The sequence below is a fragment of the Balaenoptera musculus genome, chromosome 9, assembly GCF_009873245.2.
Source record: "Balaenoptera musculus isolate JJ_BM4_2016_0621 chromosome 9, mBalMus1.pri.v3, whole genome shotgun sequence".
In the NCBI taxonomy this organism is placed as follows: domain Eukaryota; kingdom Metazoa; phylum Chordata; class Mammalia; order Artiodactyla; family Balaenopteridae; genus Balaenoptera; species Balaenoptera musculus.
The window spans coordinates 23,090,752-23,117,827 of NC_045793.1; the positions used below are offsets into that span (position 1 = coordinate 23,090,752).

The 27,076-nt window shown below is 36.1% G+C and overlaps 1 protein-coding gene across 2 annotated transcripts in view; it reads left to right on the top strand.

The window, feature by feature from the left end:
* The window catches only part of TMEM209 (transmembrane protein 209), a 30,708-nt gene extending 7,232 nt beyond the window's left edge, over window positions 1-23,476 (top strand). Inside the window, exons 6-16 of one of the 2 annotated variants that reach the window (XM_036864012.1) lie at window positions 1,435-1,636; window positions 7,681-7,856; window positions 8,458-8,529; window positions 10,632-10,728; window positions 13,543-13,668; window positions 14,938-15,035; window positions 16,082-16,196; window positions 16,298-16,395; window positions 18,104-18,177; window positions 20,625-20,685; window positions 21,063-21,560. In XM_036864012.1, coding sequence (XP_036719907.1) covers window positions 1,435-1,636; window positions 7,681-7,856; window positions 8,458-8,529; window positions 10,632-10,728; window positions 13,543-13,668; window positions 14,938-15,035; window positions 16,082-16,196; window positions 16,298-16,395; window positions 18,104-18,177; window positions 20,625-20,685; window positions 21,063-21,071 — 1,128 coding nt within the window. In that variant the 3' untranslated portion in view covers window positions 21,072-21,560. Of the gene's footprint in view, window positions 1-1,434; window positions 1,637-7,680; window positions 7,857-8,457; window positions 8,530-10,631; window positions 10,729-13,542; window positions 13,669-14,937; window positions 15,036-16,081; window positions 16,197-16,297; window positions 16,396-18,103; window positions 18,178-20,624; window positions 20,686-21,062 lie in introns of both variants that reach the window. The other variant, XM_036864013.1, reaches the window with a different exon arrangement.
* The last annotated feature ends 3,600 nt before the right edge of the window (window positions 23,477-27,076 follow it).

The window sequence follows — 27,076 nt, forward strand, 5'->3', positions numbered from 1 at the left end:
TAGTAATGCTGATGGACACATACCAAAATAGGTGTTCCTGTCCTCTTCTGATAGGAGGATAACTTAGTACAACATTTTCATTTAATAGAATGGAAATGTGTATTAAAAATGTTCATATGCTTTGATCAAGTCATTTCAGTTCTAGGGATCTCCTAAAGGAAGTCATCAGAAATTAAGCAAAGATTTATGCACAAAGATGCTAATCATAACATTATTTACAGTAACCAAAAATTTTAGACAATCCAAATGTCTAGAATATAAGAATGTAAAAATAAATTATGATAGATTTGTATTATGAAGTATTATATAGCTAGTAAGAATATTTACAAAGGATTTTTATAGAAAAATTCTTGTTAACTTTAAAAAAACAATATAATGCTAAAGGGTATTACCTCAATTATATGAAAACAAAAATATATTAACATATATGTACATTTAAAGAGTTGAAAATACATGAAATGTGAAAAAGGTTTGTAGTATCTCTAGGTGGTAGAGTTACAAGTATGGCTTATTTTCTTCATGCATTTCATTTTTTAAAATATACATATATTACTTTTTTGGAAAATAGACTATTTTTAGAACAGTTTCAGGTTCACAGCAGAATTGAGAGGAATAGAAAAGAGATTTTCTGTGTACCCCTGCCCCCAGCACAGGCACAGCCTCCCCCGCTATCAACATCTTGCTGCAGAGTGGTACGAATAGAAGAGCCTGTGCTAACACATCGTTATCACCCAGAGTCCATAGTTTACATTAGCATTCACTCTTGGTGGTGTACAGTCTATGTGTCTGGACAAACATATGACATGTATCCACCATTATGGTTTCATACAGAGTAATTTCATTGCCCTAAAAATCCTTTGTGCTCCGCTTATACATCCTCCCCCTACCCCAGCCTTTTCCACAATCATACAATATGTAGCCTTTTCAGATTGGCTTCTTTCACTTAGTAATACGCATTTAAGTTTCCTCCACGTCTTTTCATGGCTTGCTAGCTCATTTCCTTTAGTGCTGAATAATATTCCATCATCTGGATGTACCACAGTTTATCCATTGACCTACTGAAGGGCATCTTGGTTGCTTCCAAGTTTTGACAGTTAAGAATAAAGTTTCTTATAAACGTCTGTGTGCAGGTCTTTGTATGGACATAAATTTTCAGATTTTGGGGGTAAATGCCAAGGAGGAGGATGTTTGTTTTGGTAATCGTATGTTTAGTTTTGTAAGAAACTGCCAAACTGTCTTCCAAAGTGACTGTTTTGCATTCTCACCAGCAATGAATCCAAGTTCCTGTTACTCTACATCCTCGCCAGCATTTGGTATTGTCAGTGCTCTGGATTTTGGCCATTCTAATTGGTGTGTACTTTTTGAAAGTCAAAAACCAAAAGAAAGAAATTTCAGTTAAAGAAAAATAAAATAAATTTCTTTTATTTTGTATAGTTGGCCAGCTATAGTCCCTCTCCATCTTCTCCATACCCTACCACTGTTGGACCAGTGGAGAACAGTGGATTGAGATCTCGCTACCGTTCTTCACCCACCGTCTACAACTCCCCTACTGACAAAGAAGACTACATGACAGACCTACGAACCTTGGATACTTTTCTTAGAAGTGAAGAAGAGAAACAGCATAGAGTTAAGCTGGGTACATATATATTTTATTTAGATCTAATGTACGTATTTTTTGTGTCATTTTACGTTATCTTCAACCTATTATTTTTGTTACTTTGATCCCATACATAAATGTTTAAGTCCTTTAATAATACACCTTGTGTAGCTTAGGAGAGAAATATATTTTGTTTTTGTATTTTGTTCAGTTAGAAGAATTAAGTTCACCAAAATTTAAGATGTAAAATATAGCTGAGCTAACAGAAATCTTGAACCTTTTGTCTACATTACGATTGAAAGCTTTTTCATATAATGTAAGTTATAATTTGTTTGAAAGTTGAGGTCATAAAACTGTTTTTGATGCGGTCCGCAGCAGAGCTTCGTGAAGTGATAGTTGTCTCCTTTCAGGTAGTCCTTGGGAAGGTTGGTGTGGCAGGGAGGCTGGAGAGAGCATGGATTTACTCCAGAAGTGCTGTTGTTTTCAGAACATTTTTTAACTTGTCTCTGGTTTGCCTTGGGAAACAATGTTAGCAAATCTTAATCTATTTGGGGTGGATTTGATTATTACAAAGTCTATTATTGAAACCAAGTTAGGCTATTGAGCCTAGTAATGATTTTTCCCCCTCAGGAACTTTCACAGAAAGCACATTAGGTGCTAAAGCATGGCCACAGTGAGGAAGCCAGTTATTGGACCGTGGCTCTTTGTGTCACTTGAAATCTCTCTATTGATTTTTAATTTAATTTTTCCTGAAAGTGCCACAAATGTCAAAGAAACAAGTCGATATTGTTATTTGTTGATACATGCTTTTTCTTCTTTTTAAATTTTGAAATATTTCAAGGATACCAAAAATTATAGAGTGGAATACAAAGAACCCTATGTACCCTCTACATATTTTTGTCATATCCAGGTATTTTCTGACTTCCATTTTTATTTCTTCATTGACATATAGGACTTATGTAGAAATATTGTTTGGAAGTATTATTGGTGATTGGTGTTGCTTTTAATTTCCAAATATGTGAAATGAAAGGCTTTGTTATCTGTTTTTTCCTAAGTTAATTGTACTCTGGCTAGAGATTTTGATCTGTACCCTATTAATTTTTTTATTTTTTTGAGACTTGTATTTAGGCCTGCTATTTATGACCACTTTTTAGGAGTGGTTCTTGGTATATTGAAAAGAATGCACAGTCTCTAAATATTGGGCTTCATGTTTGCTCATTGAGTCAAGCTTCATGATGGTGTTATTTTTTAAATTTATTTATTTATGGCTGTGTTGGGTCTTCGTTGCTGCGTGCGGGCTTTCCCTAGTTGCGGTGAGTGGGGGCTATTCTTCGTTGCGGTGTGCGGGATTCTCATCGCGGTGGCTTCTCTTGTTGCGGAGCACAGGCTCTAGGCACGTGGGCTCAGTAGTTGTGGCACGCAGGCTCAGTAGTTGTGGCGCACGGGCTTAGTTGCTCCGCGGCATGTGGGATCTTCCCAGACCAGGGGTTGAACCCGTGTCCCCTGCATTGGCAGGCGGATTCTTAACCACTGCGCCACCAGGGGAGTCTTATTAATTTTTATCTGCTTGATTTATTGGTTACTAAGAAAGTGTGTTAAATGCTCCCACTGATTGTTTCCCATTAAATGTCTCCTCATAACTCTGTCAGATTTGCTAAATATACATGAGATTGTTATTATAAGTGCGTGTAAATTCAGAATATCCTTCTAGTCAATTACTCCTTTTATCTTTATCTCTTAGGCTTTTTGCCTTCAAGTCTATTTTGTCTGACATTAACACAGCTATACTAGCTTTCTTTTGGTTAGTATTTGCCTTGTATATCTATATCTGTCTGTATACTTTTAACCCTTCTGTGCCCATAGGTTTTAGGTAATTAAGTATTTTTATTTAAGTATTTGTAAATAATTAATAGTTATTTTGTTGGGAACTACTTTGAGACTATAAATATTCTGTTCCTCATCAAATTTTCACTTAATAGTTTTAACACCCTTTTAATAATCTTTGCAAATTTAATTATTACTATGTTGGTTGTCATAGTGCCTTTCTAATTCCATCATTCCTTCATTATTTATCCCTTTTATGTTTTTTAAACTTTTTCTGTGTGGGTGGTAAAATATACATAAGATTTACCATTTTTAAGTGTATCATTTAGTGGTATTAAGTACATTCACTTCGTTGTGCAACCACCTTTTACATTTATTTGTTGGTATTCTACTGTAAGATAGAGCGTTTTCTTCTCTCCAATTAGGTCATTTATTTTGATGGTTAGATGTCTCAGATTTCACTAGTCTGTGTTCTTTTGACATGACGGTGTCATTCTTTGAACACTGCCCCCACCCCATGCCACCCCCTGCCTCCCTCAAGATAATCCAGGCTCCTCTTATACTTTCCGTAGTAACTAACTCTGGAGTTAGTCTGTTTCTCATGCAATCATGGCCATGATTGCTGAGTGGAGAAAGATATTTAGAAATTAATGTCTGGGCACTGGATATGCCATGGTTAATCTAGGTCCACTGAGCAGACAGCTAGGAAATATATGTGGAAACACACACACACACACACACACACACACACACCCCCATCCATTTGTATATTTCTCCGTCTATCCATCTATATATATTAAAAACCATGAGTTCCTATGACACCTCCAATCCCAGTCCAACTATACAGGGTTTGTTCTGGCCTCCTCCCTTTACATATTTATAGCTCCTTTCTCCAGCAGCGAGAAACCGGGCACTCACGTATCCTCTCTCACACACACACTCTTTTGCTGAATGGCCACTTCATCACTAAGTATTTCATATGCATCTCCTAAGAGCAAGGACATTTTCCTTTCTAACTACAGTATGATTCTCATATTTAAGTTACTACTATTCTTCATACTTACATTTCCTCCAGTTGACCCAATAATGACCTTTGTAGCTATTTTTTCTGTTACTGATGGTGGATCCTGTCAAGGATCCTGTATTGCATTTAATTGTCAGGCTTCTTTCGTCTTCTTTAATCTAGAACATTTGTGAGTTTTTGTTTTCTTTTTTGTCTTTTATGACATTTACATTTTGAAGATATAAGGCAAGTTTTGCAAATTTCTATTTGTGTGATCATTTTCTCATTATTAGATTCAGTTTAAATACATTTTTGGCAAGAATACAACTTAGGTGGTGGTGTGTTCCCTTCAATGTATCACATCAGGGGACACATGATATCATTTTGTCCCTTTATTGGTAAAGTTAAATTGGATCACTTGGTCATAGTGATGGCCTGATTTCTTTGTAAGAGTTTTTCCCTTCCGTAATTAATAAACAATCTATAGTGTGATGCTTCTGAGACTTGTGACTATCCTGTTCCCCCAGCAGGCTTTCATCCAGTGGTTTTAGCATCCATTGATGATCCTGTCCCGAGTGAGTTAATACAGTAGTGGTTGCAAAATGGAGACTTTCTAATACTTTCATTTCTTCTACATTTAGTGGTTTGGCATTCTATAAAGAAGAGCTTTCTGTTTTACTCCTCACCCCACAGTTTGTTTGTTTTAGCCAGTTTGGACTGATGGTTCTTTCTTCAGCAGTGTCTGAACTACTGTTTAACTAACTCATTGAGCGCTTTGTCTTTTTTTTTTTTTTTCCAGTTTTCAAAGTTTCATTTGGTTCTCTTTCAGATATGCCTGATTTAGAGTATCTTGTTCTGTTCTTATGTTTTCAATTCTTTTTCCTATCTCAATCACTTTAAACATGCTTTTTAAAAGTCTCCGTCCAGTAGTTCAGTTATCTAAAGTTCTTGGAGATTACATGCTAACATTTTTTTCTTGTTGACTCATTTGCTTGGAGACATGTTTCCCTGTGATTTATGTAATTTTTGTTTGTTTTTGGTAAGCTCATCTTCAGCAGGGTTTTATCTGTGCTTTTTCTGTCCTAGGCAGGCTGGATGGAAGCCTTGTTTCCTGCTAGCAGTTTTATATTTGCCTCTACCGGGTGCCTAAGGAACATCATTGACCTTGAACTAACTTAAGTAATTTTGGGGCTTGGAGGTTCCTGGACCTCACAGGGAGTGTAAATGGGCACTGTAAACCCATGTGAAGATAGATCTGTAATTTTTAAATCTCTGGGGGTTTCTTTTTAAACAACCTAAGAGAGACAAGCTTCCTTGTTATCTTCTGGTGTCGGTGGACAGATGTTTTTTCCTTATCCACAGAATGTGGCCCTTTGAGGTTCCTGGCTCTATGCGGGGTGCAGGGAATAGAGACAGGAAGAAGGTCTCAATCCAGCTCTCTACCTCTCCTGGACCTGTATCCGCATTTCCAGTTCCCAGGCACTGAAATCCAAGCTGATAGGTTTCCCAAAGCCTACAGAATTCTCCAGAGCAGCCACGGCATCAGCTCACACACAGGCCGCTGGCCACTCTGATTTTCAATTCCCTCTTCATTTTTAGCCACTGACTCTTCCTCTTTTGCAAGCTCCATTATTCATTTAAATTATATATTTTATTTGATAAGCATATATATAGCTGGAGATGTTTCAGATTACCTGATTTGTTATGTTGCCAGAATTCCAAATCTCTGTGTGCTTTGATTCTTTGGTCTTGGTGGTTCTCCAGCTACAGGTTTTGTGCTATTTTGGTGGTGGTGGTCATTACAGAGAGGCCCTGTTGTGTCACTTGCTATATATATTTTCCTTGTACTTTGGCTAATGTACAACAGATATAAAAACATATTTCTGTCATCTGTATAAAACTTCTTTTGTCATCTAAAGCCACTCTTTATTGAAATTTTTCTTAAGTTCAAGTTTTCTCTCAGAAAGCTGGATTATCATTTTCAAAGTTAATAGTCAAAATAATGAATCAAAATAGGATAAACTTTGTGCTCTATCATGACCATGTCTCTTACCTTCCTTTTTTATTCCCTATTTATTAAATCATTTGTGCTTGTTTAAAACTTCTTTTCTTGACATTAATTCATTCCTCTAAGTCAGTGTTACCAGAAGTCCTACTTGAAATTTTTTTACCCCAAGAGTGGTATTTCTTTATTATATGTAATTATTTATTTTCATGCCAGCATGAAACGTACTTTCACCAGTGCTACTAGCACAAGACTGGCTAACCTTCAAGGTTTTTATGCTGTGACTTGAAATGCTGCCACATATCCCTTTCATGATTTCTCGTCTTTTGTGCCTGTAAACATCACTAGAAAACCAGTTTTATTATTTTACAGTCATTCCTTTTAAAAATTCTGCTAAGATTAAAAAAAAAAAAAAACTAGTTTGTATTTGTGACTTTTGTGTGAGGGTATGAAATATTAATTGATATTTTTGATATCAGGTAAACTCTGTAAAAATAAACTCTTCATAAGTATCATATCGTTGTCATTGAAGATTAGCTGTTTATTCAGGTACTGTGCTAGATGCTTGGGAAAAAAATAACTCCCTGCCCTGAAAGAGCTCAAATTTTATTTGGAAAAAGAAACAGACCTTAAAGTGTGATAAGTACTGTGGTAGATTCCTCTGTAGTATTAAGTCCCTAAATGTGACTATTTACATTTCCTAAAAGTAAATTTATAAATTTAGAAGTGTAATCAGCAGATGGTCTCTTAATACAAGGCAGGAATTACTACAGACTATAAATAGAACACAGTGTAGTGCAGGGAAGAGTGAGTTTAGCTGCTAGCCAAAAGGCTAGTTTATTAATAAGAGGCTGTAATTATCCCATTCAGAAAGAGCTTCCAAAAATTCAAGCAAGAACTCCTTAGCCTATTTATTTCCTGAAGAAATTTGTCTTTTGTTTCTCTCTGAATCCTTTGAAAGTCTTAAGAGAATGAAACAAGCTTAATTTTACAACAAAAATAAACAGACACTTTCAGCCACTTACAGAGCTTATGGCTCTTAAAGTGATACTGCTCAGAAAATGTTCTTTTTAATTTTTAGCACCAGCAGTCCATTTCTCTGAAGAAGAGAGAACGTTGGGAGCAGGGAGGACAGGAGACTTTGTCTTTGATTGCCATTGCCTAGGTTCCTGGATACCCAGAGTTCATATACCAACTCCAGATATCAAAATTACTACAACACACTGATACTCTTTTAATTAATCATTGTAGGAAGCCCAGATTCTACTTCACCTTCCACCAGTCCTACTTTCTGGAACTACAGTCGTTCTGTGGGGGATTATGCACAAACTTTAAAGAAGTTTCAGTATCAGCTTGCCTGTAGGTCTCAGGCCCCATGTGCTAACAAAGATGAAGCTGATCTCAGTTCTAAACAAGCTGCAGAGGAGGTAAATGGAAAATAAAAATGACTTGATATTTATGATTTACAGATTGTTAGAAAGTCGTCTCTTCTTCTGGAACTTTTTTTTCTGTAACCTCCACTTCTACTGGCTAGAAACATAAATCTGGCACACATTAAACGGTAGAAAGACTCCTTAAGTTTGTGTACCCAAAACTGAATTATATTGTACGTTTTACTCTTTATGACACATAGTTAACATTACTTTCCTGCCTAAAACATTTTTCTGCACTCATTTATATTAAAAAGGTATCTCAAGTATCTACTCATACTTAACATATACAAGACTCTTGCTCTTGAAATACATTTAGATTAGAACATTTGATATTCTGTAACTTCATCAGTTTAAAAGCAAATAAAGGACTTGAATTTTGTTTTTAAAAGCAAGAAGAATGTTCTTTAAACATATCAATGTAAGGAATTTTAAATATATATGTGTGCATGAATAGCAACTACTGCATATTAATTAGATCAGTATTGATGTTCATGAAGTTTTTTTCCAAAGTATTCCAAATATTTCTGAGGGTGGGGGAAGGAATGATTGATAACTGGCATTTTATTTGATTGTTCATTTTAAACATTTTTAATAGGTCTGGGCAAGAGTGACTATGAATAGACAACTTCTTGATCATATGGATTCATGGACAGCCAAGTTCAGAAATGTAAGTTCTGACATTACTCTTTGGACAATATTAGTGCCTCTTAATGTACAAAGTATGTTGTTAGAATATCAATTAGGGATGTTAATTATTAGAATATCAGAATTAAGTATTATTAAAAGTGCAGTATGTGTGGCACATATATAAGAATAAACATGACGTTTACCATATGGTGTCTGTATTCTTGGGATTTTTTTTTCCCTCCGTATTTAGCAAATCAGTGTATTTTGAGTGGATAAAGGAACAGTGTATTTAGTTGCTAAGATTTTCCCTTTCCCAACATCTCAATTTTACTTTTCAAAGAGCTTTCCTGTCAGAGCCTGTTATGTGTCTAGAAATGTGAGGGAAGCAAAAATGAGGTCCTTAACGTCAGAAAACTTCAGAGTTAGAGAACATAACATATGCTTGAAGCTACTTCAGAATATATCAATTTCTTCGATTTTTCCAAAGAAGAACCTTCTAATCTTTGGCCTAGAGGTTGGCAAGGCCAGCTCTTGCATATACAGAGTGAGTTAGTTCCCTGGTTTCAACCCTGCCTCTTTCTGTCGTTCTCTGTAGTACCTGTTTGTCCCGGTTCCGGGGGGCGAATTGGCCCCTCCTCCACTTAGATTCTATAGAGGCTGCCGCTTCTTCCACTGTTTGATCCTTCAACACTCATCCACCCACTCTACAGCTTCTAGAAATATGTTGAAATCACTTGTTCTCCTTTTTTCTTCTTTTACTATAATTTAAATAGGGTATCAAGAGGGAGTGGTGAAAATAGTAGCCTACTTTCTTGAACCAGAAGCCTGATTGGCTTTTTTGAATAAGAATTCCAGAGCCAGCCCTAGAACTACTCAATCAGGTTTTCTGGGAATGAGGCCTAGATCTCTCTCCTGGACCTAGTAGATAATTTTGTTGCAGCCTAGGAGTGGCTGGCAAGTAGGATACACTTAATAAATGTTAGAAGAATGAACAAGTGAAATGATGTCCTAGAACTGTACTTTCTTTTATTTCCACTCATAGGCTTCTCTAAAAATGTTAATATATTTATAAAGTCTTGGTCAGAAGTATTAGCTTAGAAGAAATACAAACACAATCCTTTATCTGAATTCCTAGGCTACAGTGTTCTGAAATTTAGGGTTTTCTGTGGCTTTTTTTAAAAAGCAGTATATGCATATACCATATATTTTGTAATACACTAGCAGGGTCTTGTTAGTACTCAGTAATCAACCACATTAATGTTTCTGCAGCAAAGCATATGCACTGTCACACTAGGTAGGATAAAGTCTAAAAATAGCTTCACAGGAATTCAGTTCAGGTCTTGCCAGTATATCAAATTTTCTTGCTAAATAGATTATAAAAACACTTCATTTTCAGAGGCTTTTTAATTCAAAAATTTTATAATGAATTCTATAGACTTGTATTTGATCTGAAGCTTGTTTTCATCCTTCTACTTTATGGTTAAACAGAAGTGTGAAAACAGAAATGGTGGTTGAAGTTGCTGTGAACAAGCACAAAACACATAACACACAAACTAGATGGGGTATTTCCTTGGGCAGTCTTTTCACATCCCAGAATGAGTTTGATATCAGCCATGCAAAGTGGAATTTGAAATTCCTAGTCCTAAAGTGAATATTGTAATATTCACAAAGTAGTTTCAAATACAGTAAAATCTGTTTTCCACGTGGTTAGGGGATTGAGTGAGCCTGCTGATAGCTAATCAGTTATGTTAGTTTTAAAAACTATTCTACTAACCACAAACCAGTATAAATGCTACATGTGTAAATGTGTGAATAATTACCTAGAAATGTAAACTGAAGATGATCCTTTTAGCTAAGTATAATGATCCTAGAAAGAAGAATTTAAGAAAAACTTAACATGTAACTGAAAGTTTTATATCTTCAAAAAATAGGCATATGTGATTTAAGAATATAACTTAGTCAAGTTATACTCCATTAGCATAGTTACTTATCTCTCTCTAGACTTCAGGTAGCTGCTACTTCCATTCTTTTTCACTATATTAATATTCAAGTACAGGACAGTAAAAATAGTTTCATGAAAATAATTATTTGAGAAATGCTTTAAAATTGTGTGTGTAAAATCATTACCTCATTTCTTCCTAGTGGATCAATGAGACAATATTAGTGCCACTTGTACAAGAGATTGAGTCTGTCAGCACACAAATGAGGCGAATGGGTTGTCCAGAGCTGCAAATAGGAGGTATGTGAAAATAGAGCCCAGCGTTTGAGTTCCTTCAGTGAATCTGCCAAGTGGAAAATTTCTTCATGTAATGGGCTATTTAACAACACCTTTTGTTATCTTGAGGTGAAGAAAAAAACTAAATGTCTATAATATCACTTTTTTAAAAATGTAAGTTTTATTGAGATATATGCAGTTCACCCATTTAAAGTCTACAATTCAAAGGTTTGGGTTGTGCAAACCATCCCCACAGTCAAGTTTGAATAGTTCATCACCCAAAAAGGAAACCCCGTAGACCCGTTTCCCATCACCACCCATCCTCCAGCCCTAGGCAACTACCAGCCTACTTTCTGTCTCTTTAGATAGGCCTGTTTTGGATATTTCATCTAAATGGGATCATACAATATGTTGTCCTTTGTGACCGGCTTCTCTCACTTAACAATATTTTCAGGGTTCATCCATGTTGTAGTGTTTATCAGTACTTCATTTCTTTTTATTGCCAAATAATATCCCATTGTTTGGATCTACCACATTTTGTTTACCCGTTCATCATCTGATTGATGAACTTTTTTGGTTATTATGAATAATGCTGCTATGAACACATACGTACAAATGTTTGTGTGAATATATTGTAATTTCTCTTGGGTATTACCTAAAAGTGGAATTGCTAAGCCATATGGTAAATCCATGTTTAACCTTCTGAGGAATTGCCAGACTGTTTTCTAAAGCAGCTGCACCATTTTACATCCCCACCTACAGTGTATAAGGGCTCCAGTTTCTCACATCCTTGCCAATACTTGTTATTATGTGTCTTTTTCAGTTGTCCTGATGGATATGAAATGGTATTTACATTGTGTTTTTAGTTTGCATTTCCCTGATGGCTAATGATGTTGAGCATCTTTTCATGTGCTGGTCCATTCATATATCTTCATAAGCGAAATATCTTTTCAGATCCTTTACCCAGTTTTTTTTCCCCTTTACCTATTTTTAAATTGGGTTATTTGTCTTTTTATTATTGAGTTGTAGGTGTTCTTTATATATTCAAGATACAAGTCTCTTATTAGATATTAATTACAAATTGTACAAAGCATAAAAAATGTGTACAGTGCTAATTTAAAATCCCCTTTTTTCAACTTTCTTACCTGCTAAAAATAAAATTGTTAAGGTTTTGTGTAATATAATTTGCCTAAAGTATATATATACTGTAACTTATTTAGTGTTAAATAATTAGGTTTCAAAATAAATAAGGAATATTTTAGTCAATCAGCTTTCTAGAGAGTAAATTTCTCTTTGAAATATGTAAGGGCTTTGGATTGCACATTAACACTTTCCACTTGCTTTTGGGTATCTTTTAATCAGTCTTTATTCTCTGGAATAAGTATAGAGTTGTGCATCACTAAAGTACCCACGTGTTGAGTATCCAAATGTTTTATATATAATGTATACAACACTCACATTAACCTTGAAAGCTAGCTTTTAGTGCCACATTTTATGGATCAGGCTACTAAGACTCAGAGAGGTTAAATAACTTGCCCAGTGTCACAGAGCAGTGATTTGAGGCCAGAGCTTTCTGACTCCAAAGTCAGAGGGTTACTTTCTTGGTAATGTTATTTGAACCTATGCTTATCCTTTTTGAGCTTTTTTATAAGCTATAAAAATATGTATCTTTCACAACATTTTTACCAGTGTGATGTGCTTTTTAAAAAAGAATAACATTGTTTTATCACTATGAAAGCAACATGCATATGTTCATTGTAGAAAATTTGGAAAGTACAGAAATACACAAAGAATATTACCCATGATTGCGCTTCAGTAGATAACCACAATCAATCAGTTTTAAATCACAATCACTTATTTCTTTTGGAGAAAAATACTATGATACTATATATATCAATGGTAAGTTATACCATAATTTAAGAACATTTTAAAATGTGAAAAGTGTATATTTAGGAGTTGAGCAAATAGTACATATGTATGTATATATTTTTAATTAAATTGGGGTCATACTGTTTTGTTACCTGCTTTTTTCCCTCCACTTTTTCTATTTTGTTAAATATTCTCCAGTACTATTTTTATGGCTAGTTTGTATTTCTTTTATGTATGTAATATATTGTATTTAACTGATCTTTATTATTTAAAATTTAGAAGATTTTCCCTTTACTGTTATTAATAATGCCATAAGAAATGTCCTTTTACCTAAATATTTGTATACATTTATAATTATTTCCTTAGGATAATTTCTTAGGAGTGAAGTTGTAAGTTCAATAGGTATAAATATATTAAGGCTTTTAATGTACATAGCCCTTCAAAAAGCTTATACCAATTTATATTCTAGCAATAATGTCACATATAAGAAAGCCTTTTTCCCAACATTGGGTATTACTAGTATGGTTGGACATTTTGAAACTTTCTGTTGGTTTATTCATTTCTTTGGATAGTTGTCTTTCATGAAGTGATGAGAGAAATCACTGTCATAAAAAGTTTTCACTTGTCACTGGCATAATGGACAACTTTTAATTCAACCTGATTTTGAAAGCTGTCATGTGTCTTTTTATATATACCCCACAAAAATTTTCTGTGTATTAGTTGTTTATAGATTTGACAAACTGGATTTGGCTGTTTTTGGAGTATGCATGTGTTTATGTGTGTAAATCTGGCCACCTTGCCAGAAGTGATCAAATAAATTGTAGGTAAAGGAGATAATGCAGATTGTTAAGATAAACTATCATTGCTTTCCTTTATTCCTTCAACATCTATTGAAGGAAGAGCACTTGAAGTTTTTTCAAAGATCCACATGAGGAATAATCTGTGTTCTGTGTGTTTTAATTTTAACAGAGGCTAGTATTACTAGCTTGAAGCAGGCTGCTCTGGTCAAAGCTCCACTCATTCCAACTCTAAATACAATCGTGCAGTATCTAGACCTCACGCCAAATCAGGAATACTTGTTTGAAAGGATCAAAGGTAATTATAGATTTGAAGAGGGAAAAAATGAAAGCTTTTTCACTAGTTTGAAATTTTATACAGGTAACATGGAAAAAAAAATTTTTTTTTAATTATAAGTATCACTGAAGTATGATCTTATTTTATAAATATGTATTTAATTATGGCTTTATTAAGGCTTATACTTGAACAACTTTTGAGTTTTACATTCTATATGCTTAAAAATGGTCAAAATAATGTAGTTAGCCTTGAATACATTAATTACTAATTTTGTTCTAAATAGGGAAACTTAAATATGAGCTAAATGGGCTCACATGAATATTTCACTCATTTTCTATTCTTAAGCTACCAAGAATGGATGCCACAATGACATTCTTTATAATTTCAGCATGCTGATCCTATTTCTTTCGATTTTTATAAGTCATATGTAATATGTTGCTTCTTTATATTTCTGTTATATTCTGATTATTTGGGGGAAATATGATCTTCTGAGAAGACTGACTTGAGACTCAGGAAATTTAGCCTCCCTGATACTCCCACATACTCTCTTTATGCCTCCCTACATTTATTTGGATAAACTCTGTAAAATGTTCTCATCACTAAAACAAGTTTTAGAAATAGTATTTCACTCTTTAGATTTATCATAAATCTTAATTTGAAAATATAATGTTGCCCCTTCTCTATTCTAGGTTTGGACTGAGGTTTAGGAATAAACATTTATCATGACTTACTTAGGAATAAACATTTATCATGACTTACTTACTTACTTATTTATATATGGCTGCATTGGGTCTTCTTTGCTGCGCGTGGGCTTTCTTTAGTTGTGGTGAGCGGGCTTTCTTTAGTTGTGGCGAGTGGGGGCTACTCTTCGTTGTGGTGCACGGGCTTCTCATTGCAGTGGCTTCTCTTGTTGCGGAGCACGGGCTCTAGGCACACGGGCTTACAGTAGTTGTGGCACGCAGGCTCAGTAGTTGTGGCTCGTGGACTCTAGAGCACAGGCTCAGTAGTTGTGGCGCACAGGCTTAGTTGCTCCAAAGCATGTGGGATCTTCCTGGACCAGGGCTCAAACCTGTATCCCCTGCATTGGCAGGTGGATTCTTAACCACTGTACCACCAGGGAAGTCCCCATGGTTCTATTTAAATTAATCTTTTATATCTTGTATTTCTTTGTCTGCATGTTTTGATCAGGTTTTTATGATGTTACACTTTCCTTATTGTAACCCCTTAGCCTTTTTTTTCCTTCTTTCTTGTATATTCTTAGCTTATTTTATTTTACCTTTGTTGCTACAGAACTTTCTCAAGGAGGCTGTATGAGCTCATTTCGATGGAATAGAGGTGGAGACTTCAAAGGCCGCAAGTGGGATACAGACCTGCCCACTGATTCTGCTGTAAGTACCCAGTTTTATTTTGTTTTTTCAGTTTGACATTTTGGTTACTGGGTTTATTTTTCCCTTATAAAAATGAGTATTAAAAAGAACTTAGAGGGAATTCCCTGGCAGTCCAGTGGTTGGGACTCAGCGCTGTCACTGCCGTGGGCCCGGGTTCAATCCCCGGTCAGGGAACTAAGATCCCACAAGCCACACAGTGAGGCCAAAAAAGAAAATAAATAAATAAATGAATAAATAAATAAAAATGAAAATGAAAATAAAATAAATAAAAAGAACTTAGAAACTAAGTAGAAATAAAAAATTTTTTGTACCAGCATCTTAACCCAACCACTGTTAATATTTTGGTATACTTTCCTCTTTTTTTTTCCTTTACTTAGATTGTGCTAATTTTAATGTTTTTATCGATATAGATATAATAACCCCATATGTAAAATTATGTCTCTTGCTTTTTCTCACTTTTCAGTGTTCTTATTTGCACCATTACACACTGTCATCTAACTGTTCTCCTATATTGGACCTAAAAGTTTGGGAAACGTAGTGGGGGAGGGATTTTTGTTTTTCTGTCTTAAATAATACTGCCAGGAGTAACATAATGCATGTTTCTTTCTTATTTAGGATTATGATTTTACGAAAGATTCCTAGAATTAGATTTATGAAATCAAAGAGTATAAAGTTTTTGAGCATTTAAGAGTTTTTCAAAATTATGTTTATTTTGTTTTTTATAGTGACTGTTATGTGTGAAAATGAAGTTTTAAATGCTGATACTCAAATTCAGAATTGAATGTATGTGTATTTTATTTTGACTTTGCTGTTAATTACCTATATGGGTGTGAATGATCCACTTAACAGAAAACTGGGAATGTCTTGCTCTAATCTTTTCATTTTATAGATTTCATCTTACAGATACAACCACTTGAAAGCATTTTTGCTAATTCTTTCTTTGGGGAAAAACTTAAAAATTGGAGTCATTATAAACATGTTTTAAAAGTACCACATACTTGATCGATTTTCATGCTGACTTTGAAAAATTGTTTCCTCGTCTTCAGATCATCATGCATGTGTTTTGTACCTACCTTGATTCCAGACTACCTCCACATCCTAAATACCCTGATGGAAAAACATTTACTTCTCAGCACTTTGTTCAGACACCAAATAAACCAGGTATAAACAACCACTCCTAAAAGGATGAATTGAGCTTTTCACATGAAATACATCTAGTGGTTTTGTTTTTGTTTTTTTAATGTAGCATATTTCCTTTACAGACGTGACAAATGAGAATGTTTTTTGCATTTATCAGAGTGCTATCAACCCTCCCCATTATGAGCTAATCTACCAGCGTCATGTCTACAGTCTTCCAAAGGTACTTCTAAATGTAGCAGTTGCTATTACTAATGTCATGGATGACTTGCTTTGTTAATATTTTTAAAATTAGATTCTCTTGTTTATGGAATAGGTAAACTTTTTAAATTAGGGAAAAAGTGCTAGTTTTATATCCCTTTTTCTAAAACTCTAAAAGTAATATGTGCTTAATTTGGAGAAGTATGAAGAAAAGGAAGAAAAGTTCATTATTCCATTATTTACAGGAAGCTCTTGTTAACATTTGGTATAATTTTTTTGGTAAATTTCATTTTGGTCTTTCTCTGTACTTATTTATGGGTTGAAATCATATTATTTATGTAGCTTTATATCCTTTTTAAAATTAATGTTATAACATAATTTTCGATGCCTTTAAGAATCTTCGTTAAAACATTTTTTAATGGCTATTTTAAAACGTCACAATAAAATTATAACATAGTTTATTTAACCACTCCCCTACAGTTAGATATTTTGGATGTTTCTAAGTCTTCATTATCATAAATACCTTTATGCATATAGCTGTCTGCATTTTGGGTAGTTTTTTAGCCTGAAGTCCAAAAATGGAATTCTGGGTTATAGAATATTTTCAAGGCTGTTAAAATATATTATCAAATTACTTTATAAAAAAGGTGATTGTACCAGTTTACACTTCTATCCAGGTATTTTACTTTTGATTACAAACATCAGTTCTGTTGATGACCTTTGCAGTTATTTTTGTTACCAGCATCTATACTAAGAAATTTTACATAGACTATAATCATAACTTGTATCCTTCACTTCATCAGATACCCAGGAGAGAATTTTTTTTTTTTAAGTTTAATATTTCAACTTTGTAAGTGTAAATATTTTGGGCCATTCAAGTTCCATGCAAATCCTTTTTTTTGTTTGTTTTTTAAAGAAACACTGTCTTTAAAAATCGTATATCCTAAGATTTTTTAGTAAAAACACTAAGTCAGAATAAGCAGGTATAAGTTAATCAGTAAATTGAAAATCTAAATCAGGAGCTATTTCACAGACCAGAAATTATATATAATAGTTTGATTTTAGTGCTGGCAAAATGCTGCCTCATAGTCCCTTGTAGATAAAATAAATTTACATTTAATATGTTACTACACTGTTAACATATATCATAATGTATTTTGAAGTGTGATTAAAGGTTTTTTAATCCCAACACTGTTGTTTATGCTGTTAATTTTGGGGGTAGAGTATTTTTTGTGTGTAGGATACAGGGGTACCAGCTTCAGAATAGCTCCCATCCAGACCTTCATAAATGCTGGTCCCCAAGTATGGGAACTTCCCAGTGTGTTTATTTCTGCTCATCTTTCTGGTCTCAACTTAAAAATTTCTCTCTCAGGGAGGCATTGCTTGCCTCACCACTCTGGGTTTAATGCATATGTTCCCATGGCACCCTACACCTCCTTCTTTCTCATAACATTCATCACACTTTATTGTAATTCTGAGTTTCCTGTCTGCCTTTCCTACTAGACCTTAAGCTCCTCAATTACATGGATCCTCTCTGTTTTATTCACCACAGTATTCCCACTTCCTAGTACAAAAGTGGGCACTTTGTTTAATGAATGAATGAAAGGCTGAATTACATGGAATTCCGAGTTAGTAGAATATAAATTGATAGGATCTGCATTTACCTATCAGGCTGAATGGTTTGGTTTGGTTAGGTTTAAATCTTGCTGTATTTTTTGTCTTTGTTCCAGGGCCGAAATAATATGTTTCATACATTGTTAATGTTCCTCTACATCATAAAGACCAAAGAGTCAGGAATGCTTGGGTAAGTATTTATGCTTTAAAAATACAAGTACTTAACTTATATACTGTTTTTCTTATGTTAAGATTCTGCAGAAGGCAGCATCATATACTGAAGATTTGTGGACTGAACAGTAAGAGGTATGGTTTCTAGTCCAACTCAGCCCTGTCACTAACCAGCTCTGCCATCTTGAGCAAGTCCATTACAGTAATTCCTTGGAACCTCCATTCCCCATTGATAAAAAGGCAATTTGACCACATCATTGGCTTTACAGCTGTGTCCCCCAGAGGAACAACCCTGATATATCAGGCTCTTGCCACTTTAAAATTAAAAAACCAAAACAAAAACAAAACTGGAGTCCTATTTATTCAGGCTATCCCATTTCAGACACAAAGCCTTCTGCAAAATGTTTACACTTTCAGAGAGACTAAGTCAACACCGGTTCCATAATATTGTTAATTGGGATGGAAAAATGGTCAGTTGAAATTGTTTACTTTGTTTATTCTAAATACTTAGTAATGAAGCTCACATACTGTTACAATAAACTCAAAATTGCTGTCTTGTTAATTTAGGTGATTTGAAATTTTAGTCCTTCAAATAATATTTGAAGTAAATGGACCTCAGCTAATGCTGGGTAAATCTGGTAATGCAAGGACTGGAAGTCTGAAAATCTGGGTTCTGGGTCCATCTCTACCTGCACTAGGTAACCTGAGGTTAAAAAAATGTAAAGGGAAGGGCTGAATAGAAAATATCAGGGGTCTGTTCCAGTTTGGTATGCATGCTTCTTTTCAGTTTTATAGGTGTCCTGTTTTATACAGGTTCTGGAACTCCACTGTCCAATACAGCAGCCACCAGCCACATGTGGCATTGAGCATTTGAAACATGATTAGTCCAAATTGAGATGGGCTGTCAGTGTAAACTACATAGACTAGAATTTGAAGACCTAGTACCAAAAAAGAAGAAGTAAAATATCTCTTAATAATTTTGTATATTGATGACATGTTGAAATAATGCGTTGGATATACTGAGTTAAAGAATATTTATGCTACCATGGCTCTTTTTTCTTTATTTTTTTAATTACAAAAATAATGCATGCTCAGTATAGAAATATTTAAACAATATAGCAGTATATAAACTAGACATTGAAAACTCCCCTCTGATCAACTCTCTCTTCTGATCAACTCTGCCTCGAGGTATCCAGTGTGTTAACAGTTTCAGGTGTACATTTTCAGACTACTTTCTGGGGAAAGTTGATTTTGTTTCTAGTTTTCATTTTGTTTAAAAATATATTGTACCCAAACGTATTACTCTGTGACCTGCCTTTTAATCTTATGGTATATCTTGGATATTCTTCTATGTCAGTAAATACAGACTTTTTTCCTAAATTTTCTAGCAGTATTTAGTGATAGATATATATGTGTTAGAAAAATGGAATGTGCTATAAATATATTGTTTTGTAATTCTTAACAGTGTTTCTGGAAGACTATTTTGAAGTGAGGAATTAATTTAGAAGTATTTTAAATAAATAATGAATTTTTGGTTTTAATTGAAAATTTATCTTTTCTCTAAAAATCTAAATTGATACTTGATACATAAGTGATTTGTCATGATAGCATGAAGCTTGTGTTGAGTACCATATATAGTTTGTCATATACATAAAAATGTAAAATCTTTAAAAGTATTGGGTTGGCCAAAAAGTTCATTTGGGTTTTCTGTAACATCTTAGTGGGGCAGTAATTTACGCAGAGGCCCAAAAGAATTGGTATAATATTTAAAGTGCTTATCTTCTCTGAATGAGGAACTTACATGTGGAAAATGAAACATTTTAGACTAAAACTAATCTGTTTTATTTATTTGGGATTTTTTTTTTTTAACCAAGGGAAAAGTCTTTGAAATTAACTTTTAAAATATGATTAATCTTTTTAGTACATTTTGGAACAATCAAATGTTAAAAACCACTCTCCTATACCTTAAAGGAAGGAAGTTTCCTTTGCTTAAAGGAAATAAGCAAGTGGCTCAAATATAGACCATTTGGAATCATGCCCATAACACAGCAGTTTGATACAAATCCATTATCAGTTCAGTGCCACATATTTGTGCGGTAGTGGAATGAGATGAATGTTTTACATCCAAAAGGGAAAAGAAATCTAGACAGAATTGACTGCACGGTAATTTAAGTGTCCTGTTTAGCAAAAGACACCATAAATAAAGTTTAAAACTAAATGACAAACTGAGACAAAGCATTATAATTTCAACATTTAGAGCAAAGCCAAGTTAATATCCATCATGTATAAGGAGCATATATGTTAATTAGAAAAGAAAAATATAGAAAATGGTCAAAGACACGAGAGACTTTCATAGAAGAGTGTCGTGCAAATGGTTAATGAACATGAAAAGATGCTTAGTCTCATATACAATCAAGCCAAAATTAAAACATTTTTTTCTATCAAATTGAAATTTATCATTTGCAGTGTTGGTGAGGGTATGGAGAAATGGGAAAACACAGTTGATGAAATGACCTTTTTTGAACAGGTAAAATTCTCTGAGAGGCCTAGCATTTCTAACTCCTCAATTTTTAAAAATTTAATTGACACTTTTACTTAAATCCTACTTGCTAAAATTGTCCTGTTTAACTCTATCTGTTGTAATAATCCTTGAGGTCCACTGAAAAATTAATTTTCCACGCTCCATAAGTCCATTTATTCTAAATTTGGGTTTTAAGCACAGTTAAGAAAGTAATTACTGTTTCTAGAATTCACCTGATAAACCATGTGTAACATAACTTATTTCAGAAAGCACTAAATGTTAAACATGTATCCCTTGTAAAGACTCCTATTTTAGTTATTTGAAAAAAGACCTTAAATGCTGGGCAATCAATTCCACTAAAACTTTTTTTTTTCTCTTTATAGGAGAGTTAATCTTGGTCTATCCGGTGTGAATATTTTGTGGATTTTTGGCGAGTAGTGGGTCATTTAATTCCAAACTTTTGGACTTTATTTGACTGAATCAGAAGTTGAATCTAAGTATCTCTGAGTCACAGCCTCTTCTGAAATAAGATACATATGTGTATGTTACAGACTCTTTAGATTTAACAAAAAATTAGCTATTATGAAACTTCTTTGTAAAAGTGTGCCCTATATCTTCTACACCAAGAAACATTACTTTATCATTTCAGAAAAAAACTGCAACCCTTCAGATTTTTGTTGGCCAAAACAGTGCCGTTCGGCCTTAATTGAGTCCTTCTTCAATGTAACCCCCCAAATGAGAATCATCTGCCTGATTCCTCCCCACAAAAATTGTTTTTTCAGTTGAGTTATTTAGTATAAATAATTTTTTTAAAAAAGCAAATTGCTGGGCTTCCCTGGTGGCGCAGTGGTTGAGAATCTGCCTGCTAATGCAGGTGACACGGGTTTGAGCCCTGGTCTGGGAAGATCCCACATGCCACAGAGCAACTAGGCCCGTGAGCCACAACTACTGAGCCTGCGCGTCTGGAGCCTGTGCTCCGCAACAAGAGGCCACGATAGTGAGGCCCGCGCACCGCGATGAAGAGTGGCCCCCACTTGCCGCAGCTAGAGTAAGCCCTTGCACAGAAACGAAGACCCAACACAGCCAAAAATAAATAAATTAATTAATTAATAATAATTTTTAAAAAAAAGAACTTTGTAAGGTAGCAATTTCTGTCTTTCCAAGGTATCCTTTAAAAAAAAAAAAAAAGCAAATTGCTTATTTTTTTTTAATGTTTATATTACCCCAGTGTTCAACAAATTAGCCCAAGGCCCATATTTTTAAAAATGAGATAAACTTTTAAATAATAGTTCATGTGCATTTAAAAAATATTACTGGAAGAGGTTTGACGGTATTAATGTTTAAAAAGTCAACTCTTGATGAAGTTCACAGTCTTGAACATGGTTTGAAAGATGCTGCCTGATCTTCCCTCTGCCCCCTCTCCCCTGCCTCCACTCCAGTCTTGCCTTGCCCTTCTCCTTCCGTGCCCAGCCACACTGGCCCTCTCTCAGCTCTCATCCCAGGGCCTCCGTGCACTCCCGCTGCCTGAGACACTCCGGCCCCACTCTTGGTCTAGCCAACCCTCCTCAGCACCCTTCTAGGCTCTGCCTAAATATTGCTTTCCCAGAGAAGCTCTCCCTCCCCCGACTCCTTCCATTCCCACCTCCCGCAGATCCCCTGACTGTTTTCTCTCTTGGTACCTTTCACCTTTGCTTCATATCACCGACCATGGTTTGAAATCACATAGGCATGTGAATTTCTTTATATGTCTCTCTAAACCTGTGCTGTTCAATACAGCAGCTACCTGAGGCTGTTAAGCACTTGAAACACGCCTAGCCCAAATTGCGATGCGCCATAAGTGTAAAATCACACCGGTTTCAAAGACTTGATAGGAATAAAAGACTGTAAACTAAAAAATCAATAACTATAAAAATAAAAAGTCGGGCTTCCCTGGTGGCGCAGTGGTTGAGAATCTGCCTGCTAATGCAGGGGACACGGGTTCGAGCCCTGGTCTGGGAAGATCCCACATGCCACGGAGCGGCTGGGCCCGTGAGCTACAACTACTGAGCCTGCGCGTCTGGAGCCTGTGCCCCACAACGGGAGGGGCCGCGATAGTGAAAGGCCCGCGCACCGCGACGAAGAGTGGCCCCCACTTGCCGCAACTAGAGAAAGCCCTCGCACGAACCGAAGACCCAGCACAGCCAAAAATAAATAAATAAATAAATAAATAAATAAATAAATAAATAAAAAATAAAAAAATAAAAAGTCAACTCTTGGATTAAATTTAGCTGATAGAATTAAACTATTTAGGTCTTAGTTAAGAGGCTGAAGACATCAAGAAAACAATTGCCTTGGTTTTAATAACTCAGTTTCACTGTTCCATAATATTGTATTGAGTTCCCTTCTTTAAGATATGATATCTTATCTGTTTAAATTTTTTAGATATGTTCAAAATATCTGGAGAGTAAGCAATTACCAAGTTTGTAAGTTTTGCTTGACTCTCCATCTTTATTTTCTTACATGTATATGTAGTATATCTAAGGCTAGTCAGCAATTGCATGTATTTTCTGGGTTGACATGTTACTAGAGAGTGCTTTACCTGGAAACAACTAAAACTAGTATTTTCTCAGTAACTCCGTGTCAGTATTACATATGCAGCTCATTTTGTATAATTTGTAAATCTTGTTCCTGTTTTTTAAAAGTCAGATGTCCAAAGGAAAGGAAGTTTCTATCTTTTAACTGCTTTTGATGTATGTTAAATTTGTTATGATAAAATACCAATTAAACATGTTAAATATAAGAACATGTTAAAATCGAAGTCTACTGTTTCAAAAGTTGGTGTGTCTACTTCACAATTACAAAGAATAAAAAATGATGTGTCATTTCTTATATTAAAAAAAGTTTATGTGTCAGAAATGCAATATACGGTAAATATTTCACGTAAAAAAACTAGGGGTACACATTAAAAAGAAAAGATATTTTGTTTGCATACTAAGGGTGGTGTGGGTTACTACACTCTGGGTAGCTTTCATATATTAACTTGTCTTCACAAATGTTTGAGCCAGCATATACTTACTGTAGCTTTTATTAAAAATACTTTGATGAATTAGTTTGAATTCATACTTCAGGAAGACAGTGCACTGCAAACATGGTAAATTTTTTGGTGCTTGTGTTAAAATGAGTAAATACTTCTCACAAGTTTTTATTTTCTTTGTTTGACTCATCCTCATGGGATCAAATCCACTAATCTTCTAGATTATGTTCACTGTATCACTTATTCTTTTTTTCTCTATGAATATCAGCCTTTTCTTCAGCCAGATTTGTTTAGAGGCATGTTTATAATTTAGTTCCTACTATAGCATAAAAATGCTGTGTTGCTTGACTTTCTCAAATAGATATACACTTTAAACTGATATTTTAGTGGTGAAGACATGCAGCATGTAGGTGGCACTTCTAAACTCAGCTTTGTGATATAAATCCTTTGAAAGCGGGCATTCCTCAAAGGTCATGCTTTGGTCCTCTGTCTCACTGCTTATGCTTTTCCTTAGAGATCTCATTCATTCTGTGACTTCAGTTATCACCTCTGCATTTGATTCCCAAGTTCATCACCAACCATACTGTCTCTCCTGAGCTCTAGTGTTAAATTTCCTGTGACCTGTCAGACATTTCCACTTGGATATCGTGCACATTCTCCATGTGTGGAACTGAATACACATCTGCTGAAACAGCTCCCTCTTCTAACATCCCTTTTTCTGTTCATTGTACTACCAGTCGCCCACACTCAAAACTCTGCTGTCATCTTGACTCCTTGAGCTCCCTGGGTCCCCAATCCAATCAGGCAGCAATCTCATCCATTCTTTCTTAACAATGTCTCTTGCAGCTGTCCCTTTCCATTTCTGCTGCCACTATGCTCATTTACACCCTTATCAACTCACACAGGACTACTACAACAGCCTAATTAATCTCACAGCTTCCTAATTGTTGCCATGCTTACAGATTTTCCAATTCATCCTGCACACTCTCTTCAAATTCATCTTCCTAAAACACTTGTTTGATCATTTCATTCTCCTGATAAATTCCTTGGCCTGACATTTAAACCCTTCACAATCTGGCCCCAAGCTAGCCTTATCCACCTGGATCCTTGGCTTCAGCCATTGTAGGCTGCTCCTTGCTGAGCTGTCTGCATGTATCTCCTGCCCATCCTGATCACTCCCTGGGGATGTCCCCTCCCCCTCTACAGTCTACCCTTCCCTTGAGACTTTGCTCTAATTAAACCTGCTATTTTTTGGAGCTGATCCTGACCACTGCAGCTGGCAGTCATTTCTCCCCCAGGGTGATTAGATTTGTGCCCCTTTTCTGGCACTCAGCCGCCATATGAATGAATTCAGAAGTGACTTTTAGTCTCTAAGGATGGGTCCTTATAGCTTGTCTCATCCTCATGAAAGACCTGAGTTTTTTACTAGTCTGAGCTGTGCTACTGTTCAGGAAGACTTTGATGATGGCTAAAGCTACCTTTTGGGAAAGGCTTGAGTTCTCGTCAAAGGACACCTTTTGAGCAGCCAGGCTCACTGACTTTCCTTTTGTGTCTAGGCCTAAGGAGGAGGAAACATTCCCAGGCCTGAAGAGCTGCAGCAGGGACACTGCCTAAAACGTGTAGGCATTAGGAAAATGCACAACCAATTCCCGGTACTCTTGGGGGTCTTCCTTAGTGACCTGAGGTTAGGCCGTTAAACTCACCAGCAGCACATTGTCCCAGATGCTACAGGGTCCACTGTGAGGGGCCAGGAGAGGCTAGCTGGCCCACCCATCCGTCCAGGTGGCTTCAGTGACAGCACTCCCCTGCTCGTAGGTAGGGCCAACGATACCTGAGGATAAGCAGCAGAAGGCTGGAGTCTCTGGCAAGAAGGCCTTGGGGAAGGATCCTTGGGGGGGTGGGGGGGGCGGTAATCTGCCCACTTAGAGTGAGAGGGGTTTGCACATCAGCACCTGTGCTTCTTAGGCCCCAGTGACATTGCCACATCTCACTGTGTATGCCAGTGGCTTTGTGCTGAGCCTGCTGGATTGTTAGGCATTACCTCTGAGCCACATCTCTAATTTGACCCCTGAATGGTCATCAGTAATTCCATTTCCACACTGAATGAGCTGCACTGACCTGGGGGACAGGTTATGGATTCTACAGAGGGTGGCACCTCAGTCGGAGTTAGGGAGAAGAGTCCAATACAGCACGATGGGTATGAAGAACAGCCTCATGGGTGCCCAGAATTCTGTCCACCTAGGACAACAGTGACCCCAAAGATATTCTCTAGCAAAGTCACATGCAAACAATCCCAGGCACTGCTGTGGATGAAATGTAAAGCTATAACTAAATCCTTTCATGCCCCCGAAACGAATATTCCACAGTCAGTCTGGCTAGACGAGCCACTGGCCTGAATGGGCTGAGACTTTGGAGGACTGAGCTCTGTCACTACTGGGGCAGGGCAATTAACATTTTACACTGTGATTTCTGGGTATAAAAAAGATACTATTCATACCTCAGAGATCATTGAGAAGCTGAATGAAAATAACAGATGACAGTGCTTTTGGGTAAGAATAAAATGGCTTTAAAAAGTCTTTCAGAATAACATTAGGATGAAACTAGGAAATGACCCTTTTTAGCATTGTAAAGCAACTCTGTCATTCCTGGATCATGCTGAGATGTATACAGATCTTCATGCCTTGACACACTCACACCCGCCCCAACTGTCCTAGCCCAGCTGTATCTGCCTATTGCTCCCTCTTTCCTTCCCCCACCCCAGACCTGGCCATTTCCCAATCAGAGACAGTACCGCCCTTGTATCTTGAAGGCTGGGCTTTCTGGTCTACCAAGAAAACACTGTCTCCTTCCTTTCCCATTTCTAAACTAGAAGGAAAAAAAATAACAATCCTGAATCAGACTGCTTTCATGAACTGCATTCCATAGGAGGAAAGTCAGAAGGTGGTGATCAGCTCTGTTGGGGGCAAAACCTGTTTTTTCAGGAGCCGCAGCCAGGCATGATTCTTCCTCAAACACATGGTACGTAGACTGGAATCAGGCAACTCTGTGATAGTTTTGGCCCAGAATACAGGCATTAGCTTACTGAGCTCCAACTCCAAAGAAAGGCCCCTTTTGTTCCTAATGGGGAGGGTATCATCCACTGGACAGCCTGAGGAGCAGACGAGTAGTCCTGCTAACTCGTGAAAGTGAGACTTGGCAGAATGAAGTCTAAACTAAAGCCATCAGCCCCAAAACCTGGTGGTTTGAAAAGGTGTTATATGGCTTCCATCTCAAGTTAGCTAACCACCCTTAAGAATAAATTAAGGGGCTTCCCTGGTGGTGCAGCGGTTGAGAGTCCGCCTGCCAATGCAGGGGACATGGGTTCAAGCCCTGGTCTGGGAAGAT